Source organism: Notolepis coatsorum (assembly GCF_963971535.1).
Source record: "Notolepis coatsorum genome assembly, chromosome: 11".
In the NCBI taxonomy this organism is placed as follows: Eukaryota; Metazoa; Chordata; class Actinopteri; order Aulopiformes; family Paralepididae; genus Notolepis; species Notolepis coatsorum.
The window spans coordinates 55,275,000-55,300,732 of NC_140175.1; the positions used below are offsets into that span (position 1 = coordinate 55,275,000).

At 41.7% G+C, this 25,733-nt stretch overlaps 1 protein-coding gene across 1 annotated transcript; it reads left to right on the forward strand.

Moving 5' to 3' along the window:
- Window positions 1-330: 330 nt before the first annotated feature.
- Window positions 331-25,404, forward strand: LOC311236966 (myosin heavy chain, fast skeletal muscle-like; the record flags this gene model as incomplete). Its single annotated transcript, XM_084324772.1, has 39 exons — window positions 331-537; window positions 628-771; window positions 869-1,025; window positions 1,114-1,141; window positions 1,237-1,345; window positions 1,434-1,526; window positions 1,614-1,677; window positions 1,758-1,856; window positions 2,276-2,379; window positions 2,913-3,051; window positions 5,757-5,875; window positions 6,085-6,234; window positions 6,336-6,506; window positions 6,606-6,906; window positions 7,119-7,189; window positions 7,282-7,369; window positions 7,491-7,608; window positions 7,691-7,814; window positions 8,621-8,757; window positions 8,852-9,107; window positions 9,211-9,453; window positions 9,542-9,718; window positions 11,206-11,351; window positions 11,485-11,575; window positions 16,660-17,049; window positions 17,140-17,266; window positions 17,341-17,459; window positions 17,555-17,751; window positions 17,844-18,027; window positions 21,820-21,985; window positions 22,101-22,225; window positions 22,386-22,694; window positions 23,827-24,030; window positions 24,123-24,248; window positions 24,444-24,614; window positions 24,724-24,828; window positions 24,950-25,045; window positions 25,146-25,277; window positions 25,384-25,404. 39 exons carry the CDS (start codon window positions 331-333, stop codon window positions 25,402-25,404), a joined length of 5,808 nt encoding a protein of 1,935 aa, XP_084180898.1.
- Window positions 25,405-25,733: the final 329 nt, after the last annotated feature.

Here is a 25,733-nt window from a genome sequence, read left to right on the forward strand (position 1 = left end):
TTATAAGATAGTTCCCCTTTAAAAGGTATACTTTATTGTCTTCATGAGTGAGTGGGTGAGTGAGTCTATGAGGTGTTTCGCATTGAAAAATATATAAACATAAGATAACATGGTTTATTTTTGTCTGTCAATTATGGAAGGAACTACCAGCACACACGGAATATAATTGTATTGCATGGGCAGCATGAGCTTGAGTACTGGTAGTTCTTTCTATTATTGTATTCTTCAAGACTGTGCACCCGGTAAGAGATTGTTTAAAATAGTTTGAGTTGTGCTCGCACCCACCTTAATCTACAAATAATTTTTGTCTGTCAACATGAAGCCGCCACCATGAGTACGGACGCAGAGATGGCCGCTTATGGCAAGGCCTCCATTTACCTTCGTAAGCCAGAGGCTGAGAGGCTTCTGGCTCAGACCTCACCCTTTGATGCTAAGTCTGCTGCTTACGTGGCTGATAAGGATGAGCTGTACCTCAAATGTACCATCCTGAAGAAAGACGGTGCCAAAGTCACTGTCAAAGTGCTTACCACTGAGGAGGTAAAGTAGGCTGAAGTGTTTCATACAGAATTCAAAGCAATACAACTTGCAGATGAGTCGGTAAACTGAAATTGTGTTTCTGTATTTCAGGAGAGAACCGTTAAGGAGGACGATGTTCACCCTATGAACCCTCCCAAGTATGACAAAATTGAGGACATGGCCATGATGACCCATCTCAATGAAGCCTCTGTGTTGTATAACCTCAAAGAGCGTTATGCCGCATGGATGATCTATGTAAGATATTCTCAAATATGAGTCAAAGGTGCAATATTAAATAATCACCCTTAAGATAGCCTACTGTAAATATTTTTGAATCTCTTTCCCCCTTCAGACCTACTCTGGGCTGTTCTGTGCCACTGTGAACCCCTACAAGTGGCTCCCAGTGTACGACCAGGAGGTCGTAAATGCCTACAGAGGCAAGAAGCGTATGGAGGCCCCACCCCACATCTTCTCTGTCTCTGACAACGCCTTTCAGTTCATGCTTACTGGTATGTCCTGGTCATGAAAATCCTATGAATTATTATTTTTGGTTTGGTTAAACAGATAATAAATATGTATTTGCTTTACCTTTCACAGATAGGGAGAACCAGTCTGTTCTTATCACGTAGGTTTCTCATATTGTTAATCAAAAATATCAATATAATCAAAATGATTGCAATTAGTTTGTGAGTTTCTCTTAATTCAATTATCTATACACAGTGGAGAATCTGGTGCCGGAAAGACTGTGAACACCAAGCGTGTCATCCAGTACTTTGCCACAATCGCAGTGGGTCCTGGTGGAGAGAAGAAGAAAGAATCAAAGATCCAGGTAAAATACTGAGAGAATATACTGAAAATGGAAACCACAGACATTTGAACAAAGAGTGGATTGTTAAAATGTGAAAATGTAACTATAGGGCTCACTGGAGGATCAGATCATTGCAGCCAATCCCTTGCTGGAGAGTTATGGTAACGCAAAGACCGTGAGGAATGACAACTCCTCTCGCTTTGTAAGTTGAATCTTTTCTTTTCTATAAAATATAACTTGGGCATTACTTGGTTAAACAATAATAACACTGTTGTGTTCTTCTGAAAAGGGTAAATTCATCAGAATCCACTTCCTCCCAACTGGCAAACTGTCGAGTGCTGATATTGAAACATGTAAGTATAACATTTACTTACCAAATTAAACAAGTGACATTATTAGTAGGCTAGATATTTATTATGACCAAACCTCATAGATCTGCTGGAGAAGTCCAGAGTGAGCTTCCAGCTTCCAGATGAGAGAGGCTACCACATATTCTACCAGATGATGACCAACCACAAGCCTGAGCTGATTGGTGAGCTGAATAACTGATAACTGATATAACTAACCCCTTGAATGGCCCTTCTAAGGTTTTTCTCCTCCACACTGCCTGTGGAGCATTTTTCCCTATTGTTAGGTTTTAGTGAGTTTTTCCTTACCTTCGCGTGGGGTATGTCTGGGAGTGCTTGCATTCTTTCATTTATTTGCATTTATCTTAAATTTTTTGGACCTTTATGGTGTTCTTGTTCTGTTCTTGACTTATTGTTATGTTTTCTTCTTGACTTGTTTAAAGAAGACCTGTACGGCCCATGGGGACGTTAACGTGTGTTGTCGGGCCTTATAAATAAATTTGATTTGATTTGATAATCTTAATTGTCAACAACAATTGTCCATAATCATTTGACGGAAGCAGATCCAGTCTAACTTATTTGATTCTATGTGTTTCCACACCAGAAATGTGTCTCATCACCAGCAACCCCTATGACTTCCCCATGTGCAGTCAGGGTCATATCACTGTGGCCAGCATTGATGACAAAGCGGAGTTGGATGCCACTGATGTGAGTGATGTGTAGTAATCTACCTACAGATGTTCCAACTTATTATATTATTTTATATGTTTAAATGTTAATTTAAGAATAATTACATTACATATTGCAGTTTCTAAAATTGCCATACGATGGTAAATGATAGAGATGTGTTACTATGAATTAACCTGACCCGTCAGATGGTTTGTTACACAGAAGAACCATCTGGGAAGTAAGTAGTTAGCATGAATTTTCAAGATGAAAAGCAAGTCAATACATTGCATTAAAGCAACAGCAATGATCGCTTATCCACTTATACAAAACATTTGAATAAAGAAACCTAGTTGGCCTGAAGGAAGCACTAATGGAGCTTAAATTTAGAAGGTCATTTCCACACCACAATTCTAATTGACAAGAAACGTTGCTGACATATCCATCTTTCTTGCTCTACAAGTGTGCCTTTAACCCCCTAGTCCACAATAAAGCTCTTGGTCACTTGTGTGACAATGTGGTTGACATTCTTATATATTTTTTTCTTTTACTTATTTCAACCTCTTTTCATACAGGATGCTATTGACGTTCTGGGCTTCAATGGTGATGAGAAGAATTATATCTGGAAGCTGACTGGTGCTGTGCTTCACCATGGCAACTTGAAGTTCAAGCAGAAGCAGCGTGAGGAGCAGGCTGAGGCTGATGGCACAGAGGGTGAGTATTAAAACATAGGTTCACTATTTTTCAAACCAGCCCTTATGTTGCTTCCCATCATTTACTGTATAATCATGCATCGCAAAATCTCACTGATAGATTTAGTGTTGAGAAACATACACTGCAGCTTCGCTGTGGACTTATTTACGTCTCAGTCCAATTGGGCTTTAGTTTTATAGTTTAGACCTTCAAAAAACACGATAAATCTACTTTTTGAACGTTTGACTGAAATACAAACCATGCTTTCTATCAGGTTATTGACTTAATATTGTAAATCGATTCCCTTGGCTACATCCATGCAAGAAGCAAACATTGTGTTCCTACATTTTTCTCTCCAAAGAGGAAAAACTATAGTTTAATCGAAGGAAGGAAACATTTACAAACTTTTTAGAATTAGCCGTAACTCCAATGGAATACATACGAGACAAGATACAAAATCACACTCTGTTAAGTCAAGGGAAAGTGTTCAGCCTGGTCATGATATTGATTTGATTTGATATTTTTTATTTTCGTGTCTTACATACAGATGTATGCCCAGCCCATATGGGCTTACAAGACACATAACAATAAGTATATAATAATATACTTTACCAATTACTTAACAAATGACATAGACCAAGATGGCCATAAAAAAATACAAGAAAATACAATAAAACGTAATATAACACAAGCTGTACTCAATGTAAATAAACAGAAAAACAAGGTGAATTCAAATACAATTATATAGGATACAGTGTGTTTTGTCTCAGGTGCCATGCCTTCTCCAAAAATCCTGCAAAACCGAACAACTCAACATACAACTCTCAGACTGCCAAAACAAATCTGGGTTTACAATTTGAATTTTCTCAAATAAAGCCCTCCTCAAAGTGGTGTACAAAGGGCAATAAAAAACAAAATTATATTCATCCTCCACCACTCCCAGATCACACAGAACACACAACCACTCCTCCTCAGGTTTACCCTGGAATCTACCCACTTCCACCGCCAATGGGTAATAAATGATAAATGGGTTCAGATTGGGCAATTATTGGAGGATGCTGCTTATACCTCAAAAACGTACATTCACAATCCATTGTGGTAATATTTTTCATCTTGTTCTAAAATAACAATATATGATCGTTTGATCAAGTAGGCCTATCATGCAGAATTTTTGGAAGAAAACATTTTCAGTGATACAATCCTGACTTTCACACAGGCACAATTGCCTTGGGCTCTGTTTTTGTTCAAGTATTATATTCCATATTTTGCTTTGCTAGTGTAACTCTATGGCATCATGCTGTCTCTTTTCTATGCTGAACCCTAGGCATTATGCTATCTCTTTGCTATGCTAGTGTAACTAATAATAATAATAATAATAATAATAATAATAATAATAATAATAATAATAATAATAATAATAATAATAATAATATTAATACATTTTATTTATATAGCGCTTTTCAAGAACCCAAAGACACTGACAATAAGCAAAACAAATGAACAGAGAAACAAAGAACCACATGGAATAAGCAACAGTATGAATATGCAAGCCATAAAACCACGGGTAACAAGTAACAAAATAAGTCCAGTAGGGGAACAATCAGGGAAGTAAGGAAACCGAGGGGAGATGGAGATAAAGTACGGAAGGGGAAGGGGAGGTGGTAGGTTGGAGGAGGGTGGTTATGGGTAGGGAAGGTTGTATGCTTGGGAGAACAGGTAGGTTTTGAGTCGGGATATAAAGGTGGAGAGTGAGGGAGAGTCTCTGACAGTCTGAGGGAGGGTGTTCCAAAGTTGGGGTGCAGCTCATGAAAATGCCCGGTCACCAAAACTTTTGAGTTTGGATGATGGGACAGTGAGGGAAGCAGTGGAAGAGGACCGGAGGGAACGTGTGGGGTGGTAAGGGAGAAGGAGGTCAGACAGGAAGGGCGGGGGGACCATGCTATGCAGGGCTTTGAAGGTGAGGAGTAGTATTTTGAAGTTTATGCGTTCCTTGATCGGGAACCAGTGGAGAGAGTGGAGGACAGGAGATTTGTGGTGATGGGGCCGGGTGTTGGTGAGGAGGCGGGCAGCTGAATTTTGGACCATCTGGAGTTTATAGAGGGAGCGGGAGGTGATGCCAGTGAGGAGGGAGTTGCAGTAGTCGAGGCAGGAGGGTATGAGGGATTCAGTGGCAGGGGGGGAGGCAGTGTCTAATTTTGGCTATGATGTGGAGGGGAAAGTAGGACGTTTTGACGATGGAGCGGACATGGGGGTCGAATGAGAGGGTGGGGTCCAGGATGACACAGTGGTTGCGAACTAGGGGGGGTGGGGGGATGGTTGAGTCATTAATGGTGAGTGTGATGGGTCCGGATCTGCTGAGGGTGGTTTTGGTGCCGATGATGAAAAGTTCTGTCTTGTCGCTGTTGAGTTTGAGGAGGTTGTGGGTCAGCCAGGTTTGTAGTTCTGATATGCAGGACTCGATGTGACTGAGGGGTGGGTAACTCTATGCCTCTATGGCATTACACTGTCTATCTATGTCTTTTTACTATGATAGTGAAACTCTATGGCATTATGCTGTCTCTTTGCTATGCTAGTGTAACTCTATGGCATTATTTTGTCTCTTTGCTATGCTAGTGTGACTATGGCATTATGCTGTCTCTCTGCTATGCTAGTGTGACACTATGGCATGAATCGTGAATCCAATATTCCTGGATATTTCTCTTGAATGCGTTTTATACAAATTTCAGAGGCTGACAAAATTGCCTACCTTTTGGGCATTAACTCTGCTGACATGATCAAGGGTCTGTGCTACCCCAGAGTGAAGGTCGGAAACGAGTATGTCACCAAGGGACAGACTGTGCCTCAGGTGAGCAAGATACATTACATCCTTCCCCTTCTATGTATTTTACACACAGGTCACAGCAAATATGTTGCTTCACATTTTCCTGTATACACTATTAACAGAATTTCCAAAGTAACATTTTGGAGAGTGTGTGCAAGTGGCAGACTGACAGCATTGGAGTGCTAATGTATGTATATACATGCATTTTAATTAAATCAAATCACTTTTTTCAGGTCTATAACTCTGTTATGGCCCTGGCCAAGTCCATCTATGAGAGGATGTTCTTGTGGATGGTCATCCGTATCAACCAGCAGCTGGACACAAAGATGCCAAGATCGTCTTACATTGGTGTGCTGGACATTGCTGGTTTTGAGATCTTTGATGTAAGTATGCAATTATAGCAATATATGGACTGCCTAATTTCATGGAAAGACATTTCCTCAAGTAATGTAGATTAGGCTAATATATTTCCCCCCACTGACAGTACAACAGCATGGAGCAGCTTTGCATCAACTTCACCAATGAGAAACTGCAACAGTTCTTCAACCACACCATGTTTGTCCTGGAGCAAGAGGAGTACAAGAAGGAGGGTATTATCTGGGAGTTCATTGACTTCGGCATGGACTTGGCTGCCTGCATTGAGCTCATTGAGAAGGTAGGCTACACCATGACGTTGTGACTTATTAAAATATTCCTTAGAATGCCACAAGGTGTGTCTAAATGATCTGTATATCTCTTTTCCACTTTTATAAAGCCCATGGGCATCTTCTCCATCCTTGAAGAAGAGTGCATGTTCCCCAAGGCGTCTGACATGAGCTTCAAGAACAAGCTGTATGACCAACATATGGGCAAGAACATAGCATTTGAGAAGCCTAAACCCGGCAAGGGCAAGGCTGAGGCCCACTTCTCCATGGTCCACTATGCTGGAACTGTGGATTACAATGTCACTGGATGGCTGGACAAGAACAAGGATCCACTGAACGATTCGGTGATGCAGCTTTACCAGAAATCTTCCGTTAAACTGCTGCCTGTACTGTATCCTGCTGTAGTTGAAGGTACGTCATTATGAGAAATTAACTTTTAAGTGTAATTATTAAAATTCTCACTTTGATCTAAGAGACAATTATCTCAACTTCTAAGTACCCTCTGTCATACAACATGTATTTTCAATACTATCAATTAAATTACATTGTCCAACAACTAGCATAATTCGATTTAGATAATAATGTTGAATCTATAAACTGATGATGTATTATCAAATGAATAGAGGCTGCTGGCGCAAAGAAGGGAGGCAAGAAGAAGGGTGGCTCCATGCAGACTGTGTCCTCCCAGTTCAGGGTAAGATCTAACAACAACACTGTAACTTTTTGGAATTAAATACAAATAATTGCTTTTCATGAATAATATTTGTTTTTGATATGTATCTACAGGAGAACTTGGGCAAGCTGATGACCAACTTGAGGGCCACCCATCCTCACTTTGTGCGTTGCCTGATTCCCAATGAGTCAAAGACTCCAGGTACACTAACAGTTAACATAATGTTTGTGTCTTATTATGATGTGCTTTAGTGATTTAGTGTAGTGTAGTGGTAATGAGTCATTACATTGTCGTAATAATCATGAAAAAATCTTCTCTGTAGGTTTGATGCAGAACTTCCTGGTTATCCACCAGCTGAGGTGTAATGGTGTACTGGAGGGTATCAGAATCTGCAGAAAGGGATTCCCCAGCAGAATTATCTATGCTGACTTCAAGCAGAGGTATCCATTAACTCTCAACAAACTTTGAAATGTACAACTACAACTAAAGTGCTGAACATGACCATGAACTCTTTCACAAAAGGTACAAAATACTGAATGCCAGTGTCATCCCTGATGGTCAGTTCATGGACAATAAGAAGGCCTCTGAGAAGCTGCTTGGTTCAATTGATGTGGAACACGAAGATTACAAGTTTGGGCACACCAAGGTAAAGAAAATTCTAAATGTTATTTAACTTCCTTTGATAGCATAGCCTGAGATAAGTCTCAATACTGACTGTATGGAGGGTGTCCAGTATAACCTGATAACCAGATAATTACATATCAATTATTTTCTTAATATATAAAAAAATCGTCGTATTTACATGCCGAATCCAATTAGACTAAGACATTTCTGAGTCGGGTACAGCCCTAGTAAATGGACTGCAATAATATATAGCGCTTTTATCCAAAGTGCTTTACAATTTATGCCTCATAAATTATGTAACCAGACCAAGGGCAATCACACCAGGTTTGTTTAGTCCAGTTTAATGGAATGCTGGATAATTTACCCCCTTGATTCATTTGGGTTGGTGTGAACACCGGAATCGAACAACCGCATCCTGGTCCACCTGTTTGAGGTGGTCTCAGTCTGCTTCCAAGGAAACCCTGAAGTGGTTTGTTTGATGTGTGAAAGCAATCGGAAAAATATACCTCAAAAACTGAACATAATAAGCTGATTGGACAGTTTTCCATGTATTTCCAAATATACACTAATCACAATGTTATTATATTATTAAAATAGCCATATAATGCTGTGATACTAAACCTTGCATGATTCAGATCACAGTATTGTATAATTAATCACCAAAATAAATGTGTCTGATGAAAGCAACAGTGGTGATTGGAGGGTCAGGAAAGGGGGTGAAGGCTGAAATCCATGCCTGCGTTTTATTAAAAAAAGCTGGCATTATCCCATGAATAAAAACCCACAAAGTCATATATGAATATGTCATTTATCTTGTCTCTTATTCAGGTGTTCTTCAAAGCGGGTCTGCTGGGTGTCCTTGAAGAGATGAGAGATGAGAAGCTGGCTAGTCTGGTCAGAATGACTCAATCTCTTTGCCGTGGTTTCCTTATGAGGAGGGAGTTTGTGAAGATGACGGCGACAAGGCATGTTGAAAACAGCCACATTCTAAATACAGTGTTACGTTAAAAAAACATGTTAACATGCTTTTATTAAATAACAATAACTGTTTATTCACAGGGATGCTGTTTATACTATCCAATACAACATCCGCTCATTCATGAATGTGAAACACTGGCCATGGATGAAGGTTTACTACAAGATCAAGCCTCTTCTTGTCTCTGCTGAGACTGAGAAGGAGCTGGCTAACATGAAGGAGAACTATGAGAAGATGACGACAGACCTGGCCACTGCTCTGGCTAAAAAGAAGGAGCTGGAGATGAAGATGGTGTCTCTTCTCCAAGAGAAGAATGATCTGTCGCTGCTAGCGGCATCTGTAAGTAGACTTCAACTGTTTAGAAACTGTTGATGTAAATTATAAACTGTCTCTCTGTTTGTGTGATATAGAGAATAATATTATCATTATTATTGTGCCCTAGGAATCAGATAATCTGTCAGATGCTGAGGAGAGATGTGAGGGACTTATCAAGAGTAAGATCCAGCTTGAGGCCAAACTCAAAGAGACAACTGAGAGACTGGAAGATGAGGAGGAAATGAATGGTGAGCTGACTGCCAAGAAGAGGAAACTGGAGGATGAATGCTCTGAGCTCAAGAAGGACATTGATGACCTGGAGCTCACCTTGGCCAAAGTGGAGAAGGAGAAACATGCCACTGAGAATAAGGTTAATAAGTATTCTCTCTAGCTAAATGATCAAACAATAACAAGATGATCATTCATTTTTGATAACATGATTTGTTTTCCTTATTCAGGTGAAGAACCTGACTGAGGAGATGGCCGCTCAGGATGAGAGTGTTGGTAAGCTGACAAAGGAGAAGAAAGCCCTCCAAGAGGCACATCAGCAGACTCTTGATGACCTGCAAGCAGAGGAAGACAAAGTCAACACTCTGACCAAGGCCAAGACCAAGCTTGAGCAGCAAGTGGATGATGTGAGTTATGAGTTCTATCAAAATGTTGAAGAAAACAAGCAGGACATTTTAGATGAGCTGTCACCAATTTGTCATCAGGAAATGTTACATTTACAGTTTCTTGCTGCCTGGAAATACTTTAACCTGAACACTGGCCATTATCTTTATGCAATTATGTAATTGGCGGACCAGTGTTGTAGACTAATGATAGCTGGATATATGTACAAAGACCTATGTCGAAGGGGCTCTGGAATGTACAATGTATGCTTTTCAACGTTGAACATTAGCGGTGATTGGTGTGATATTTAGAGTGAGTAATTGCCACATCAAAATGTTTGTGGCAAATTTAACCTCTTAACAATCGCCCCCAAATACTTATAGCAGATGCATGAGCCTGGTCTCTTTAAAAAAATGACATTCTGAAGCTTCTGAGACAATAAAGAAAATTAACTTTTAGTGCTAATGAAATAGAGTAACATAGGTCTGAACTTGAGTTGTAGAAAAACTTGTTACTTACGTTTTTCTGTAGTAGTTAGTAGTCCAGAAGTAGGATTTCCAAAAAAAGATTTATGGCTGAAAAAACACCCTGGGTCCATAGCCTGAAGTCTTGTGTAGTACATGTCCAAATTTCATAGAAATCCATTGAAAAATTAGTGATTAGAAGCGGTTTTGGTAAAAGGTGAGAGAGCTCAGAAAACGATTTTCTCATAGACTTCAATGCATTCGATGGAGAATTCTCTTCCTGTTTTGGCTCATGACTTTTCACCTAGATCCCTGATTTTCTCATTCCCACGTGGGGTACCATTGGAAATCCCTACTCATTGGTTACAGCCCTGTCCAATAATGTTCAAGATTGCCAAATGTTTGACGGAGGTAGAGGCTCAGGAGTTGGGAGTGGTATTTGAAAGTCTGCTGTGTACTTCTGCCGTGTACTTCGGCTATCGACAGGCAACAACTAGGGCTTTAATTCGATATAGATATTGTACTATCATAGAGCAAGCAAGTGTCAAGTGTGGTGTCACTTCCTGTTTACAATGACTTTTTCCAAATTCGATTAGGAGTAGCCATCATACAGAAATACCTAGAAACTTTCAGAAATACACTTTTCAAGAAGCTGTGTTCTAGATGCCACACAGCAAGCATTGTGAGAATCAAGTGAATAGTCAGTCTTGGAGGAGTAGGGGTAATTAAGATTCTAAATGGCAGAAAAGGCAATATGGCAGACATGGGTCATCCTACTGGTGAAGTTGTAGAAACGGGATAGCTTGGATGAACACAAAGTCTAGTGTCAATCAGATTTACGGTGTGTATCTTTGAATGTTTGGCCACGATCTGATCAACTGGCATGAAATGTGATGTGATGCGTTGACACACGAATATCTATCATTATGTCTTGGCGAACTATTTATTAACATTTTGGGACGGTCCAACCAATAGACAATAGACATAGCTAGCTGCTTGTTGCATCTACAAATCCTATTGACCAATTTCTAAACTTAAATTCACAGCTTGAAGGTTCTCTGGAGCAAGAGAAGAAGCTCCGCATGGACCTTGAGAGAACCAAGAGGAAGCTTGAAGGTGACCTGAAACTGGCTCAAGAATCCATCATGGATCTGGAGAATGACAAGCAGCAGTCTGACGAGAAAATCAAGAAGTAATATAGATTGGGTTTCACTTATATACTGTACTATATATTTTCTCATGCATGACATAATATACTGTGTGTGAAGATGAGGTAGATACACTCAGAAATATGACTATACTGTTTTTTCTTATGAATCGTATAGGAAGGACTTTGAAACTGCCCAGCTGCTTAGCAAGATTGAAGATGAGCAGTCCCTGGGTGCTCAGCTTCAGAAGAAGATCAAAGAGCTGCAGGTGAATATGATTATATTTTACCTTTTTCGTACAACGTATTCACCAAACATTCGATGGCATGAGTATGGCATTTATTAATTGGAACCACCAAAGTAGTGCCAATAAGTAGTTGCTGTTCTGAATCAATTCCGAAATTTACAACACAAGTTCAAGTTCAAGTTCAAGTTCTTTAATAGTTGTCATACAGAAGTACAGAATACTTTCATACAAAATGCTTCTTACTGTTACGCTCCAGAGACTGTGCTAGACAAGATAGTATCAAATAACATAATAACATAATATAGCATGAATTTAGAAGAAGAAAATGAGGTCACAGTGTTCGGTATAGACATATGTACAATGTTCTGAGTTACCATATAATATACAATACACAATACTATGCAGTGTACTAATGTACAGTACTATCTAGTGCAAAGCAGAAATGGGATGAGGTACAATTTTAGGTACAATTTACAGTAAGGTGTACGAGTTGTAGTGCAATCCTTCATCCATAAATATAAAGTGTGGGGAGTGGGTGCTACAGTGTGTTTGTTTAAAGTGGGTGTGTGCTATAAGTGTGTGGAGTGGGTGCTACAGTGTGTTTGTTTAAAGTGAGTGTGTGCGTGTGGATTTGTGTGCTATGTGCGTTTGGTGGTTGTTGTTGTGTAGTGTTCATTCATTGTTCGTTTAGCAGCCTGATGGCCTGGGGATAGAAGCTTCTTCTGAGTCTTTCTGTGCTCGCCTTGAGACTCCTGTATCGCTTGCCTGACCGCAGCAGTTCAAAGTTTCAAGTTTCAAGTTTCAAGTTTCTTTAATAGTTGTCATACAGAAGTACAGAATACTTTTGTACAAAATGCTTCTTACTGTTGCGCTCCAGAGACTGTGCATGACAAGATAAGTATGAAATAAAAACATAGTAAAAATTAGAAGTAAAAAAAGAGGTCACAGTGTTCAGTTTAGACATATGTACAATGTTCGTAGACGTAGTTACCATACAATATACAATACTGTGCAGTGTACTAATATACAATACTATATAGTGCAAGGCATAAATGGACGAGGTGCAGTTTAGGTACAATTCACAGTAGGTGTACGAGTTGTAGTGCAAATCCTTTATCAATAAATATAAAGTGTAAGTGTGTTTGTGTGATCTAAAGTGTGGAGAGTGGGTGCTGCAGTGAGTTGTTTGTTTGAGTGAGTGTGTGCGTGTGGGTGTGTGTGCTGTGTGCATTTGATGGTTGTTGCATAGTGATTATTGTTCGTTTAGCGATTATTGTTCGTTTAGCAGCCTGATGGCCTGGGGATAGAAGCTCCTTCTGAGTCTTTCTGTGCTCGCCATAAGACTCCGGTATCGCTTGCCTGACGGCAGCAGTTCAAAGAGGCAGTTGTTCGGGTGGCTCGAGTCCTTAATAATTCTCTTAGCCTTCCCCTTGCACCGCTTGTTGTAAATGTTCTGGAGGGTGGGAAGCCCCCCTCTAATTGTGCGTTCGGCTGAACGTGTCACTCTTTGTAGTCTGCTACGGTCTTGTGCAGTGCTATTCCCAAACCAGGAGGTGATGTTGCCGGTCAGGATGCTCTCTATTGTACATGAGTAGAAGTTCCTAAGGATCTTCTGACTGACTTGGAACTTCCTTAGGCGCCTGAGGAAGTAGAGGCGTTGTCGTGCCTTCTTCACAACACTGTCAATGTGTGTGGTCCATGTCAAGTCCTCGGATATGTGGGCTCCGAGGTACTTGAAACTGTTCACTCTCTCAACTGGTGCCCCGTCGATGCTGAGGGGGCTGTAGTCCTTGACCCCCGTCCTCCTGAAGTCCACAATCATCTCTTTTGTTTTGCTGACGTTCAGGGAGAGGCAGTTCTCCTGACACCACTGTGACAGGTTCTCTACCTCTTCCAGGTAGGCCCTTTCGTCGTTGGCAGAGATCAGGCCCACCACTACTGTGTCATCAGCAAATTTGATGATGGTGTTGTTGTTCCGCTGTGCTACGCAGTCATGTGTGTACAGGGAGTAGAGGAGGGGGCTCAGAACACAGCCCTGGGGGGCCCCTATGTTGAGCGTGATGGATGAGGAGGTGCAGTTGCCGGCTCTTACCACCTGGGGTCTGCCCGTCAGGAAGTCCAGGACCCACTGGCACAGGTCATAGTTCAAGCCCAGGTCCCTGAGCTTGGCTATGAGTTTGGAGGGGACTATGGTATTGAATGCTGAGCTGTAGTCGATGAACAGCATTCTCACATAGTTCCCCTGCCTCTTGTCCAGATGTGATGCTGCTGTGTGCAGCACATGGGCTATGGCGTCCTCCGTGGACCTGTTGGGGCGATATGCAAATTGCAGAGGGTCCAGGTTGATGGGGAGGGAGGAACAGATGTAGCCCTTCACTAGCTTCTCAAAGCACTTCATGGCTATGGAGGTGAGGGCTACAGGGCGGTAGTCGTTGAGGCAAGCGGGCGTAGATTTTTTGGGTACAGGGATGATGGTGGACTTCTTCAGACAGGTGGGGATGACGGCCTGTTCCAAGGACAGGTTGAAGATGTCAGTGAATACCGGGGCCAGTTGGTCGGCACAGACTTTTAGGACGCGGCCGGGGATGCCGTCCGGTCCTGCTGCCTTCCTGATATCCACTTTTTTAAAGATCCGTCTCACCTCATGCTCTGTTACCCTGAACACTGAGTCTCCATCAGCAGACCCCCCCCCCCCATTGCCGTGGTTTGTAGGCTGGTGTTGTTATTCACAGCCTCAAACCTCGCATAGAAGGAGTTGAGATCATTTGCTAAGGAGATGTCACTGTTCAGTTTGAGGGGGGTTCCTTTGTAGTCTGTCATTGTTCTGAGGCCCAAAGAGGCAGTTGTTCGGGTGACTGGAGTCTTTAATGATTCTCTTAGCCTTGCCCTTGCAACGCTTGTAGTAAATGTTCTGGAGGGTGGGGAGCCCCCCTCCAATTGTGCGTTCGGCTGAACGTGTCACTCTTTGTAGTCTGCTTTGGTCTTGTGCAGTGCTATTCCCAAACCAGGAGGTGATGTTGCCGGTCAAGATGCTCTCTATTGTACATGAGTAGAAGTTCTTAAGGATCTTCTGGCTGACTTGGAACTTCCTTAGGCGCCTGAGGAAGTAGAGGCGTTGTCGTGCCTTCTTCACACTGTTAATGTGTGTGGTCCATGTCAAGTCCTCGGATATGTAGGCTCCGAGGTACTTAAAGCTGTTGACTCTCTCAACCGGTGCCCCGTCGATGCTGAGGGGGCTGTAGTCCTTGACCCCCGACCTCCTGAAGTCCACAATCATCTCCTTTGTTTTGCTGACGTTCAGGGAGAGGCTGTTTTCCTGGCACCATCCCGCCAGGACCTTGACCTCTTCCAGGTAGGCCCTCTCGTCGTTGGCAGAGATCAGGCCCACCACCACTGTGTCGTCAGCAAATTTGACGATTGTATTGCTACTCCGCTGAGCCACACAGTCGTGTGTGTACAGGGAGTAGAGGAGGGGACTCAGAACACAGCCCTGGGGGGCCCCTATGTTGAGGGTGATGGATGAGGAGGTGCAGTTGCCTGCTCTCACCACCTGGGGTCTGCCACAACTGATTACTATCGATTTTCAATTATACTTTACCCTTGCAATGACATTCATAGCAAGAGAGTGCCACAATCTAAAGCTAGTCAAGATACAAGATACATTATTATTGCCACAGTGTTGGTACTAATCATTTTGTTATGATGTGGTAGCTATGTCCCAGTCCAAAACCACCAAGGCAAAATGTGTAGTACTTTGATTGCCAGCAGGGAGTGCGCTATTTATCGCTTGAGTGCCAGCGCTTTAATCAATGAGAGGGCGAGCACATTTGCAAACGCATAAACTATATCTTAAATTATGGCTATGTGTCTAATACGCCCGACTTGCTTGCAGTCAACATGTACGAAACGTATTGTTTTTTCATCAGTACATTTCCGTTTTATACCGTTTTGAATATGAGTATAGTTTTAAAGATTTCTAGTAATTCCAGAAAAATCCGCGGAAATAGCCATTTACTGGAATACACAAAACACGTTGTAATTTTTTGCCCTATTTATGAATCGTTTTCAAATAAACGCTAGATTATCGATAGTATATGTGTACTTATGCACGCTAGAGAAGCGGGCTGAAATTATCGATTATCCATGACCTGGTCAGCGCTAACGTCATACACGCACACACAGCCACACACAGACACGTTGTGAAATATGTGAAAACATCTGATTACCCCAAAACTGGTAAAATAGATTCCTTACCTCAGATCAGATGTTCTGCAAAAATAGTATTCCAATTCCTGATCGCCATTCCAAATATCGATCGCGTTTATTGATCCAACGTTAGACCTCGAAACAGATAATCCACGCTGCTTTCGTTTGCCTCAATGAATACAATAGTCTCAGGTTACATGCCTGAGAAGTAAAATGTGGGATCCAGAGTTTTTTTTTCTCATGCATTTTCATTGAGTCCATTCCAATGGGTGCAATACCATCCGGGAGAGGATAGGGGGCGGTATTTGCCCTTTTCGAGCTCAGAGACAGTCCCAATGATAACGTGAGGCTGGATTGATGAAAAATGTATGGATATTGCTAATAAAAGAAATAACGAGATTTCTCGTTGTTAGCACTCAACGCATGGCGGCCAACAACGAGATTTCTCATCGTTGGCACTCAATGTGTTAAGATAAGATAAGATATTCCTTTATTGATCCCCTTGGTGAAATTGCTGGAACATTAACAGTAAATAATGTTTCCATTGCATAGGCATCTAATGGTTATGACAAATTGTGTTCCATACATTAGTTAGATCTTTAGGTATTGCCAGGAAAACAGAGATATTACTACGATTTAATTTTCCAAAGTTAAAAAGACCATATTTTCCAGGTTTTTGTGGAAATTATATTATTTGATGATAAGTGGTTGTATGAAAAATGTACTGGGCCCAGGAGTTACAATTGAAATGCCCTTTGTGCAGAGTGTAATGTGTGACACCTCTGTGTTGTGACATTAAAGAGTGCTACACCTGGCTACTCCTTCTTTTTCCTCAATGAACCTATTGTCAAACGTATGAATTGTAATCATTCATCATATGAATTTTAAATCATTTAAAGGCCCGTATTGAAGAGCTGGAGGAGGAGATTGAGGCTGAACGTGCTGCTCGTGCCAAGGTTGAGAAGCAGAGAGCTGACCTCTCCAGGGAACTGGAGGAGATCAGTGAGAGGCTTGAGGAGGCTGGTGGAGCCACTGCCGCTCAGATTGAGATGAACAAGAAGCGTGAGGCTGAGTTCCAGAAGCTGCGTCGTGACCTTGAGGAGTCCACCCTCCAGCATGAAGCCACCGCATCTGCTCTCCGCAAGAAGCAGGCTGACAGTGTAGCAGAGCTGGGAGAGCAGATCGACAACCTCCAGCGTGTCAAGCAAAAGCTGGAGAAGGAGAAGAGTGAATACAAGATGGAAATTGATGACCTCTCCAGCAACATGGAAGCTGTTGCTAAGGCAAAGGTATACTAATCTACACAGTACATACATATACATTCATCTGTAGAACACATGTCTGAAAAAATTACACAACCCATTTAATGTGATTAACAGGGAAATCTTGAGAAGATGAGCCGCACCCTTGAGGACCAACTTAGTGAACTGAAGGCCAAAAGCGACGAGAATGTGCGCCAGTTAAATGATATCAGCGGTCAGAGAGCAAGACTCCTGACTGAGAATGGTGAGGTTATTTTTTTACTCTAGCCTTTATTTTTTACTCTATTGTATCTAAAATAAATCAAATTTCAAAACCAGGTGAGTTTGGTCGTCAGCTTGAAGAGAAAGAAGCCCTTGTCTCCCAGCTGACCAGAGGCAAGCAGGCCTTCACTCAGCAGATTGATGAGCTGAAGAGACAGGTTGAGGAGGAAGTTAAGGTGAGGAGAATCTTCTTAAAAAGGTATGACAGATCTTTTTCTTTGAATTATTATTGTCTCTAATTAAATTGTACTTATTTCAATAACCTTTTTAGGCTAAGAATGCCCTTGCCCATGGTGTTCAATCAGCCCGCCATGACTGTGACCTTCTGAGGGAGCAGTTTGAGGAGGAGCAGGAGGCCAAGGCTGAGCTGCAGCGTGGAATGTCCAAGGCCAACAGTGAGGTAGCCCAGTGGAGGGCCAAGTATGAAACTGATGCTATCCAGCGCACAGAGGAGCTTGAGGAGGCAAAGTAAGTCAATGTTGTAAATTTTTACACTCCATCTCAACAAACATAGTTAATTACATTTCATAACATTGTTACATTTAATAACTGTTCACCAGGAAAAAGCTGGCCCAGCGCCTTCAGGAGGCTGAGGAGCAGATTGAGGCTGTGAACTCCAAGTGTGCCTCTCTTGAGAAGACCAAACAGAGACTCCAGGGTGAGGTGGAGGACCTCATGATTGATGTGGAGAGGGCCAATGGTCTGGCTGCCAACCTTGACAAGAAGCAGAGGAACTTTGACAAGGTACATTGATATTAATTATAATTCATTTTTTGGATACATTTATTTAATTTTATTTGTATACACAAAACAAGACAAACACAATACAGTAACAATACCACAATAATAATAAAAACAATGACATTAGCAATAACAAAAATAATAAACACAGAACATAACATAAAAAAATCAACTTATACTATTACAGACACCACAATAGACACCACAAAAGACATTTCCTCCCCCACCCCCGGACCCCCGGACCCCCCAGGACCAACACCCCGACCCCGCTCCGCCGCTAGACTGTCTTTAACTCTCTCAGCCGCTGAGACCAAAAGTTCAATGCTGGCCTGTCCAACCCCACCCGTGCAGTAGAGATTTCGATAAAAATAATATCCAGCCGTGTCAGAGACCAATTAATCATTGTGAGTTTCTCAGGTTCTTTCCACCTCATGGCTATCACCTTTTTGGCTGCAATAATGATTCCCGCCAGAATGATTATTTGTTGTTGTATGGATGCCGGTAGTAGTGATATATCATTTAGGAGTAGTGTCGCTGCTGTCAATGGGATTGTCCAGTTACATATGTTTGAAAGTGTAGTTGTTGGATTTACAAAAACAAGCTACTGTTGGGCAATCCCAAAACATGTGCATATAAGTGCCAGTGGTCCCCAGAGCGCACAAAGTGCACCGGGAGTCGGCCACCAGTCCGATAGCATACAGCTTCCTAGGTGTGAGATACGTCCTATATGGATATAATTTAAATGTATTTGCTAGTGATTAGGTTTGCGGGAGGCTAATGTAACTAGTCCAAATATCATCCCAGTCAAACTGAGGGTCTAATTCCAGGATGTCCCCTCGCCAGACTGTATCCAATGATACGTTTTTATATGTGGATTTGATTAAGAGTGTATACAAATCTGAGACAAACCCCTCTTGAGGTTGTTCTATCCCTAATTAACCTCTTCCGCCTGTGCGGTCCGGGGGTGGACCGCAAATGACATCACGTCATAAATCAAGTTCTCCAGACTGTCTGACAAAATTATCGTTTCTTTTTTCAAACGTATTCAAGTATAAACATCATAACCATGTCACAACAGCAGTTATAATGTTAGGTTAAAGGTTAAAGTGTTACTAGATAGATTTTAGTTTGAGTTTTTCTGTTGTTTTTATCGCGAAAGTCGGCCATGTTGAAAACATGTCTGTTGGTAATTGTTGTTTTATTGACGCCATTTTGAAGAGGACATCGAGAGCTTTCAATGAGCGTTGGAATTGTCAAAAATGTGAAAAAAAATTCAAAAAAAGCAAATGGATTCTGTATGATTTTTTTTATATATCTTATTACTCTGGATAATATACCACAAAACGTACTGTCATATATTGGAGCACAGTTCGTTTGTCTCCCCTATTCTTAGCATTGAGCAACAATCAGATTTTAAATCAGTTTAAAAATGGCGTCACTCTGGCCAGAATAAGAAACCTACTGTAAATACAGTAGATTTCATTATCTGTTCTTATGCACGCCTGGTGCTACTAAATCCAAATTGAACTTGGGCATTTGAAAGATAAGATTTGGCACAATCCATAAATGTGCAAATTGGCTATAATAAGGTCATTTATAAGCCTGCTATTCTATAATAATATTTCAAATTGCATTGGTCCGGATGGGAGAATTCAGTTCTGTATCTACAACACCTTCTGTTTAATCATCTTCCCTTTATTCATATCCTTAGCTTTTTTGTACACATGATCTGAAGAAGGTACTGAACGAGATCAGTGGCAGTTTTCATGTCTCGTAATTTTTAGCATGGTGTTATTCACTGTCAATATGCAAAGAAAACAATTAATATTCTCCTTTGTTTCATCACAATTTAAGCAAGCCTAGTAATAGACACAATATTTCTGACACTGGGAATACATTCACTGAGGTCCATATATGTCCCTACTGTAGATACCAAGAACATGCAAATGGGACTTGGAGAAGTAGAGCAATATTCCATTTACTTAGGTATGTATTTTAGGTGGATTTTCAGAAAATAGGGCTCCGGGCTTAAGAGGTTAATAAAAGGGTGTGGGTGTAGTGCTTGAGCCCACGGTACCCCATGCGCCCTGAGTGCCGACCTTAGTTGTAAGTAGATAAAGGACATGCCGGGGAGATCGTAAAATTCTCTTAGGTCCTGAAACGCGTGAAGGCCGGATTTATCATATATATCTCCCAGAGTATGAACTCCCCTCCTCTCCCATTGAGGAATATTAACGGGTTTGTACCCAACAAGTAGTTGTTGGTTATGAAAAATTGGAGAGTCGAGGTGCCATGGGCATTTGACAGCACAAGACGTCTGTACATTACGCTATGTTTGTCACATGAGATATTATTGGTCCATATCGTAATTGGCATTTTGATATAGGGGTATTGGAGTATATTACATCTTGTAATCTTTGCGGTGAGACTGCTGCTGCCTCTAAGGAACACCACAATACAGCAATTTCAGGGTCAAACCAGCTTATCAGGGGTCTCAGCGAGAAGGACCAGAATTACATCTTAAAATCTTGGATTGCCAAGCCCCCATCCTGTTTTCTATGTTGAGTGGTGGTTCTTTTGATTCTTGGGCGTTTGTTATTCCAAATACATTTAGATATCATACTTTGTACCTTGCGCCATTGGAGGAGGTAAGGGGAGCATTGAGCTAACAAAATGTATCATGGGTAGTACGTTCATTTTGACTATGGATGCACGGGCCTGTAATGAATTAAGAAGGCTCGACCATCTATTTAATACTTGGTGTATTTTATTATATGTGCCTGTGAAGTTATATTTAGTTTTCTGATTTAGTGTGGGGAAAATCTCTATGCCTAAGTATTTAAAGTGTTCAACTATGGGGATGTCAGCCGGTAGTTGCACCGCTTTGGCCGACTCATTAAGAGGTAAACAAGCTGATTTGGGCCAATCCATTTTGAAGCCTGATAGGATAATTGATGAATTTTGTAAACTAAGTACATTTGCGGTTGATTGGGATGGGTCTTTCATAAAAATGTGTAAGTCATCCGCATAAAGAGCAATTATGTGTGGTGTATCATTGATTATTATAGGGGCGATTTCTTCTGATTCGTCTTGTAAATTGGGCTAATGGTTCTAGGGAAAGCACAAATAGTCCGGGGCTCAGAGGACAACCCTGTCTAGAAGACCTAGTGACCGGGAAGAGTGTGGAGCATATTTTGACTGTCATTATCATTGCTGAGGGTGAGGCATAATGTACAAATTTCTTTCCAAGTCTCATAGCCTCCAGCACCGTCCAAAGATATGACCATTCTAGCCTGTCGAAAGCCTTCATGGCATCCAGAGACAGAACAGTGGCCGGTGTTATATTGTCTTTACTGTTGTCAATTACATGCAATAATCTTCTAAGAGTATCTGCGGCTAAGCGACCCCGAATAAATCCGGTTTGGTCACAATGTACCAGCACCGTCATATACTTCTGTAGGCGGCGGGCCAGTACTTTGGCAAATATTTTAAGGTCGGCCCGAGAAGACTCAGGGGCCTATAGCAGCCACAGTCATTGGGGTAGTAAAGAAATTAAGGCCATATTTACATCTCTCAAGAATCCCCCCTGTTCAATGGTGTGTTCAATCATCTCAAGCAACAATGGGCCCATCTGGTCCTAGAATGCTAAGTATAATTCAGGTGGAATCCCATCCCAGCCGGGTGCCTTACCCCTCTGCATCTCAACAACATTCATTCACACTCATCAACTAAGGACATGTATTCAGAATGTTAGCCTCCACATACTAGGTTACATTTCTTTAAATTGCTTTTCAGGTCCTGGCAGAGTGGAAGCAGAAGTTTGAGGAGGGCCAGGCAGAGCTGGAGGGAGCTCAGAAAGAGGCTCGTTCTCTCAGCACTGAGGTATTCAAGATGAAGAACTCCTATGAGGAGGCTCTGGATCAGCTGGAGACCCTGAAACGCGAGAACAAGAACCTGCAGCGTGAGTCCATTAAGTAAAATAACTGTCACTTAATACCATGATATATGTAGATGAATACACTAGCTAGGAAAGCTGCAATGTAGTATTTCTAATCCATGTTTTGTGGTATCTACAGAGGAGATCTCAGACCTGACTGAACAGATTGGTGAGACTGGAAAGAGCATACATGAGCTGGAGAAGGCCAAGAAGACAGTAGAAACAGAGAAATCAGAGATCCAGACAGCCCTTGAGGAAGCTGAGGTAAATATTATCTTAGATATCTCTACATAATAATAATAATGTTATTTTGTTTGTAAATTTTGTTTTTATAGTTAATCAAAGAATGTATATATATATATATATATCCAATATTACATTCGGAAGTGAACCAGGACTATCTATATATTGGATGTATTTTTAGGGAACTCTGGAACATGAAGAGTCCAAGATTCTGCGTGTCCAGCTGGAGCTCAACCAGATTAAGGGTGAGGTTGACAGGAAGCTGGCAGAGAAGGATGAGGAGATGGAGCAGATCAAGAGGAACAGCCAGAGGGTGATTGACTCCATGCAGGGCACTCTGGACTCTGAGGTCAGGAGCAGGAATGATGCCCTGAGAATCAAGAAGAAGATGGAGGGAGACCTGAATGAGATGGAAATCCAGCTGAGTCATGCCAACCGCCAGGCTGCTGAGGCCCAGAAGTCGCTGAGGAATGTTCAGGGACAGCTCAAGGTACTGAATGAGGAACTTTTTAGTATTACGCTGTCACAGTATAGTCCTCTATATGCTTATTAACACTTTCGCGGCCACTGGGATGCGTCTAATATCACTCTAGACGACCAGCATATGTAAACAGACTTGGGGCTGTTTGTAGAGCTAAATCTATACTTTATAGTATTGCTATCTGTCCATTCTCATTGTCAATTGAGACCATAAACCGTCCCTTCAAAATGGCTTAAAGAAAAAAATAATCATCAATACGTTCTCATTTTATAGCGCCGTGAATATAAACGTTATACGTGATTCCGGCTAGGATATTTCCTGGAAGGCGAGATAAAGGGCTAATAGCTACTAACGTTATATCCAATGGCATTTCCGTTATACATAAGCTACAGTTAAAACTCAAACTGCATATGATCAGCACGATCCTCAAGCATGTATGCAGGAAAGGGGGGGGGGGGCGGGGGACGTCGTTTCTTATTATTGATTACCAATAACCGTGTTCGTCTAAGTAGCCACATACGCTGGCCGCCTGGTTGAGTATCATAACAAGGCCCGATTGGGCTGTAATTTACGTGAAAAAGATCTTACCATGAGCCGGTTGGATCCGCCCGAGCATTTCCCCGTTATCGATGGCCATCTGGTAGATCGATATGTCCATTGGCTGATGATAATTCCCCTTATTGCATAGTGAAATCCGCGATCCAAAACGTATTCCAAGCTACAGGCTGTACATCCAGAATCCAGCTAACTGAAAGCTGCATTGAAAGTCAAAAAAAAGAATGCACCATTCAGCCACAGGGCACACTGCATTATCGCGACAGTGCCACTAAGAGGATCTGGCCGGTAATGCACTTTGTCGAATTCAAAGAGTAGGGTACATCTGCAGTGCAGCTCGGCGACCTTGAATAGGTTATTAAAATGGAATAAAAGCCAAAACAACTTGCCACGGATATATCCGTCCTTCGGTCCTGTAAGCATGGATTCGAAACACAGATATATACGTGGCCCGTCCCGATTGTGTTAATCCGTGATCCAAAATATGAAAGGTTTATATGTATGGCATACCCTTAATTGTTGTTTATATGTAGCCACATTCTGATCTTTTGTGATGATTTCAGTCACCTATGTCTTTTAAAATCAGGATGCCCAACTGCACCTTGATGATGCTCTCAGAGCACAGGAAGACCTGAAGGAGCAGGCTGCCATGGTTGACCGTAGAAATGGACTCATGGTGGCTGAGATCGAGGAGCTGAGAGCTGGTCTGGAGCAGACAGAAAGAGGCCGCAAAGTGGCTGAGCAGGAACTGGTGGACGCCAGTGAGCGTGTTGGACTGCTGCACTCTCAGGTAAACAAACAACATTATCTGATCATGTGTTTATTTGGGTTATGTGTGAGCCATCCTTGACACTCTTATCTGTATGTCTGTTTTTCTTTTAGAACACCAGCCTTCTGAACACCAAGAAGAAGATTGAGACTGACCTTGTCCAAGTCCAGGGTGAAGTAGATGACAGTGTTCAGGAAGCCAGGAATGCAGAGGAGAAGGCCAAGAAGGCCATCACTGATGTGGGTTTACATTTCATATGATAGTTTCTTTATGGCCAAGAAGGCCATCACTGATGTGGGTTTACATTTCATATGGTAGTTTCTTTATGGCCAAGAAGGCCATCACTGATGATTTGCTTTCTTCATGACATTTCAGTCAACAATGTGACATTTTCTCATGACATTTCTAGTGAATACAAATTATTTATCTTATAGGCTGCCATGATGGCTGAGGAGTTGAAGAAGGAGCAGGACACCAGCTCTCACCTGGAGAGGATGAAGAAGAACCTGGAGGTCACAGTCAAGGACCTGCAGCACCGCCTGGATGAGGCTGAGAATTTGGCGATGAAGGGAGGCAAGAAACAGCTCCAGAAACTGGAATCCAGGGTAAGAGAAAATAATAGCCACATGTCAAGATATATATTGTTGAACTAATGTAGTAATCTGTACAATTACAGAGAAAAGTGGATTCTTAATATTTGATTAAATTCTGAAGGTGCGTGAGTTGGAAGGAGAGGTTGAGGCTGAGCAGAGACGTGGAGTAGATGCTGTTAAAGGTGTCCGCAAATACGAGAGGAGAGTGAAGGAACTCACCTACCAGGTATGTCATGTTCACATTCATGACAAGTTGGTCATCATTAGTGTTTCTTTTGACTGGAGGAAAATATTGAACTATTGCTACCTCATTTTGCTGATTCATTTGAATTCCTTGCTTCCATTAGACTGAGGAGGACAAGAAGAATCTTGCCAGGCTGCAGGATCTTGTCGACAAGCTGCAGCTCAAGGTTAAGACCTACAAGAGGACGGCTGAGGAAGCGGTACGTTGTTTTAAGTCAAAATGCTCTACTTGTCTTTCTTCATGCTTTTCATTCTACTCTTAGTATTCCTAAGTAATACTGATCTATGAAACTTCCACAGGAGGAGCAGGCCAATGGTCACCTGTCCAAGTGCAGGAAGGTTCAGAATGAGCTGGAGGAGGCTGAGGAGCGTGCTGACATTGCTGAGTCCCAGGTCAACAAGCTGAGAGCTAAGACCCGTGACTCTGGCAAGGTAAATGTGAATATGTTATCTGTGAATATTCCTACAGTGAATTTTAAGTATGATAAGACTCAAAACCTTCCATTGGATATTGTCTCAATATCTTTATCTTTTACAGGGAAAAGAAGCTGCTGAATAAGCCTCCTACTCTGGAACATTGAAACCATGTTATATGTTGTACAGTAATATGACAACATTATCTACTGTATTCCAATACATGTTGCTTTAAAATAACTTTGTTTATCCTTTGTTTCATTACCATGTCCAACCACACATTTTCTATTTTCTTTGGTCTGTCAAAGCCTCCCAGTTAGCAAAACATACATGCTATTCTAGGCTAAGAATAACAGTGCTATTCTAGGCTAAGAATGAGATAAATAGTGAGCATACAACGCAGGCCCTCAGTCACTGATAGCTGACTTTAGACTGGACTTCACAGTGAAATTAATCATTTAGTACTAGAAGCTC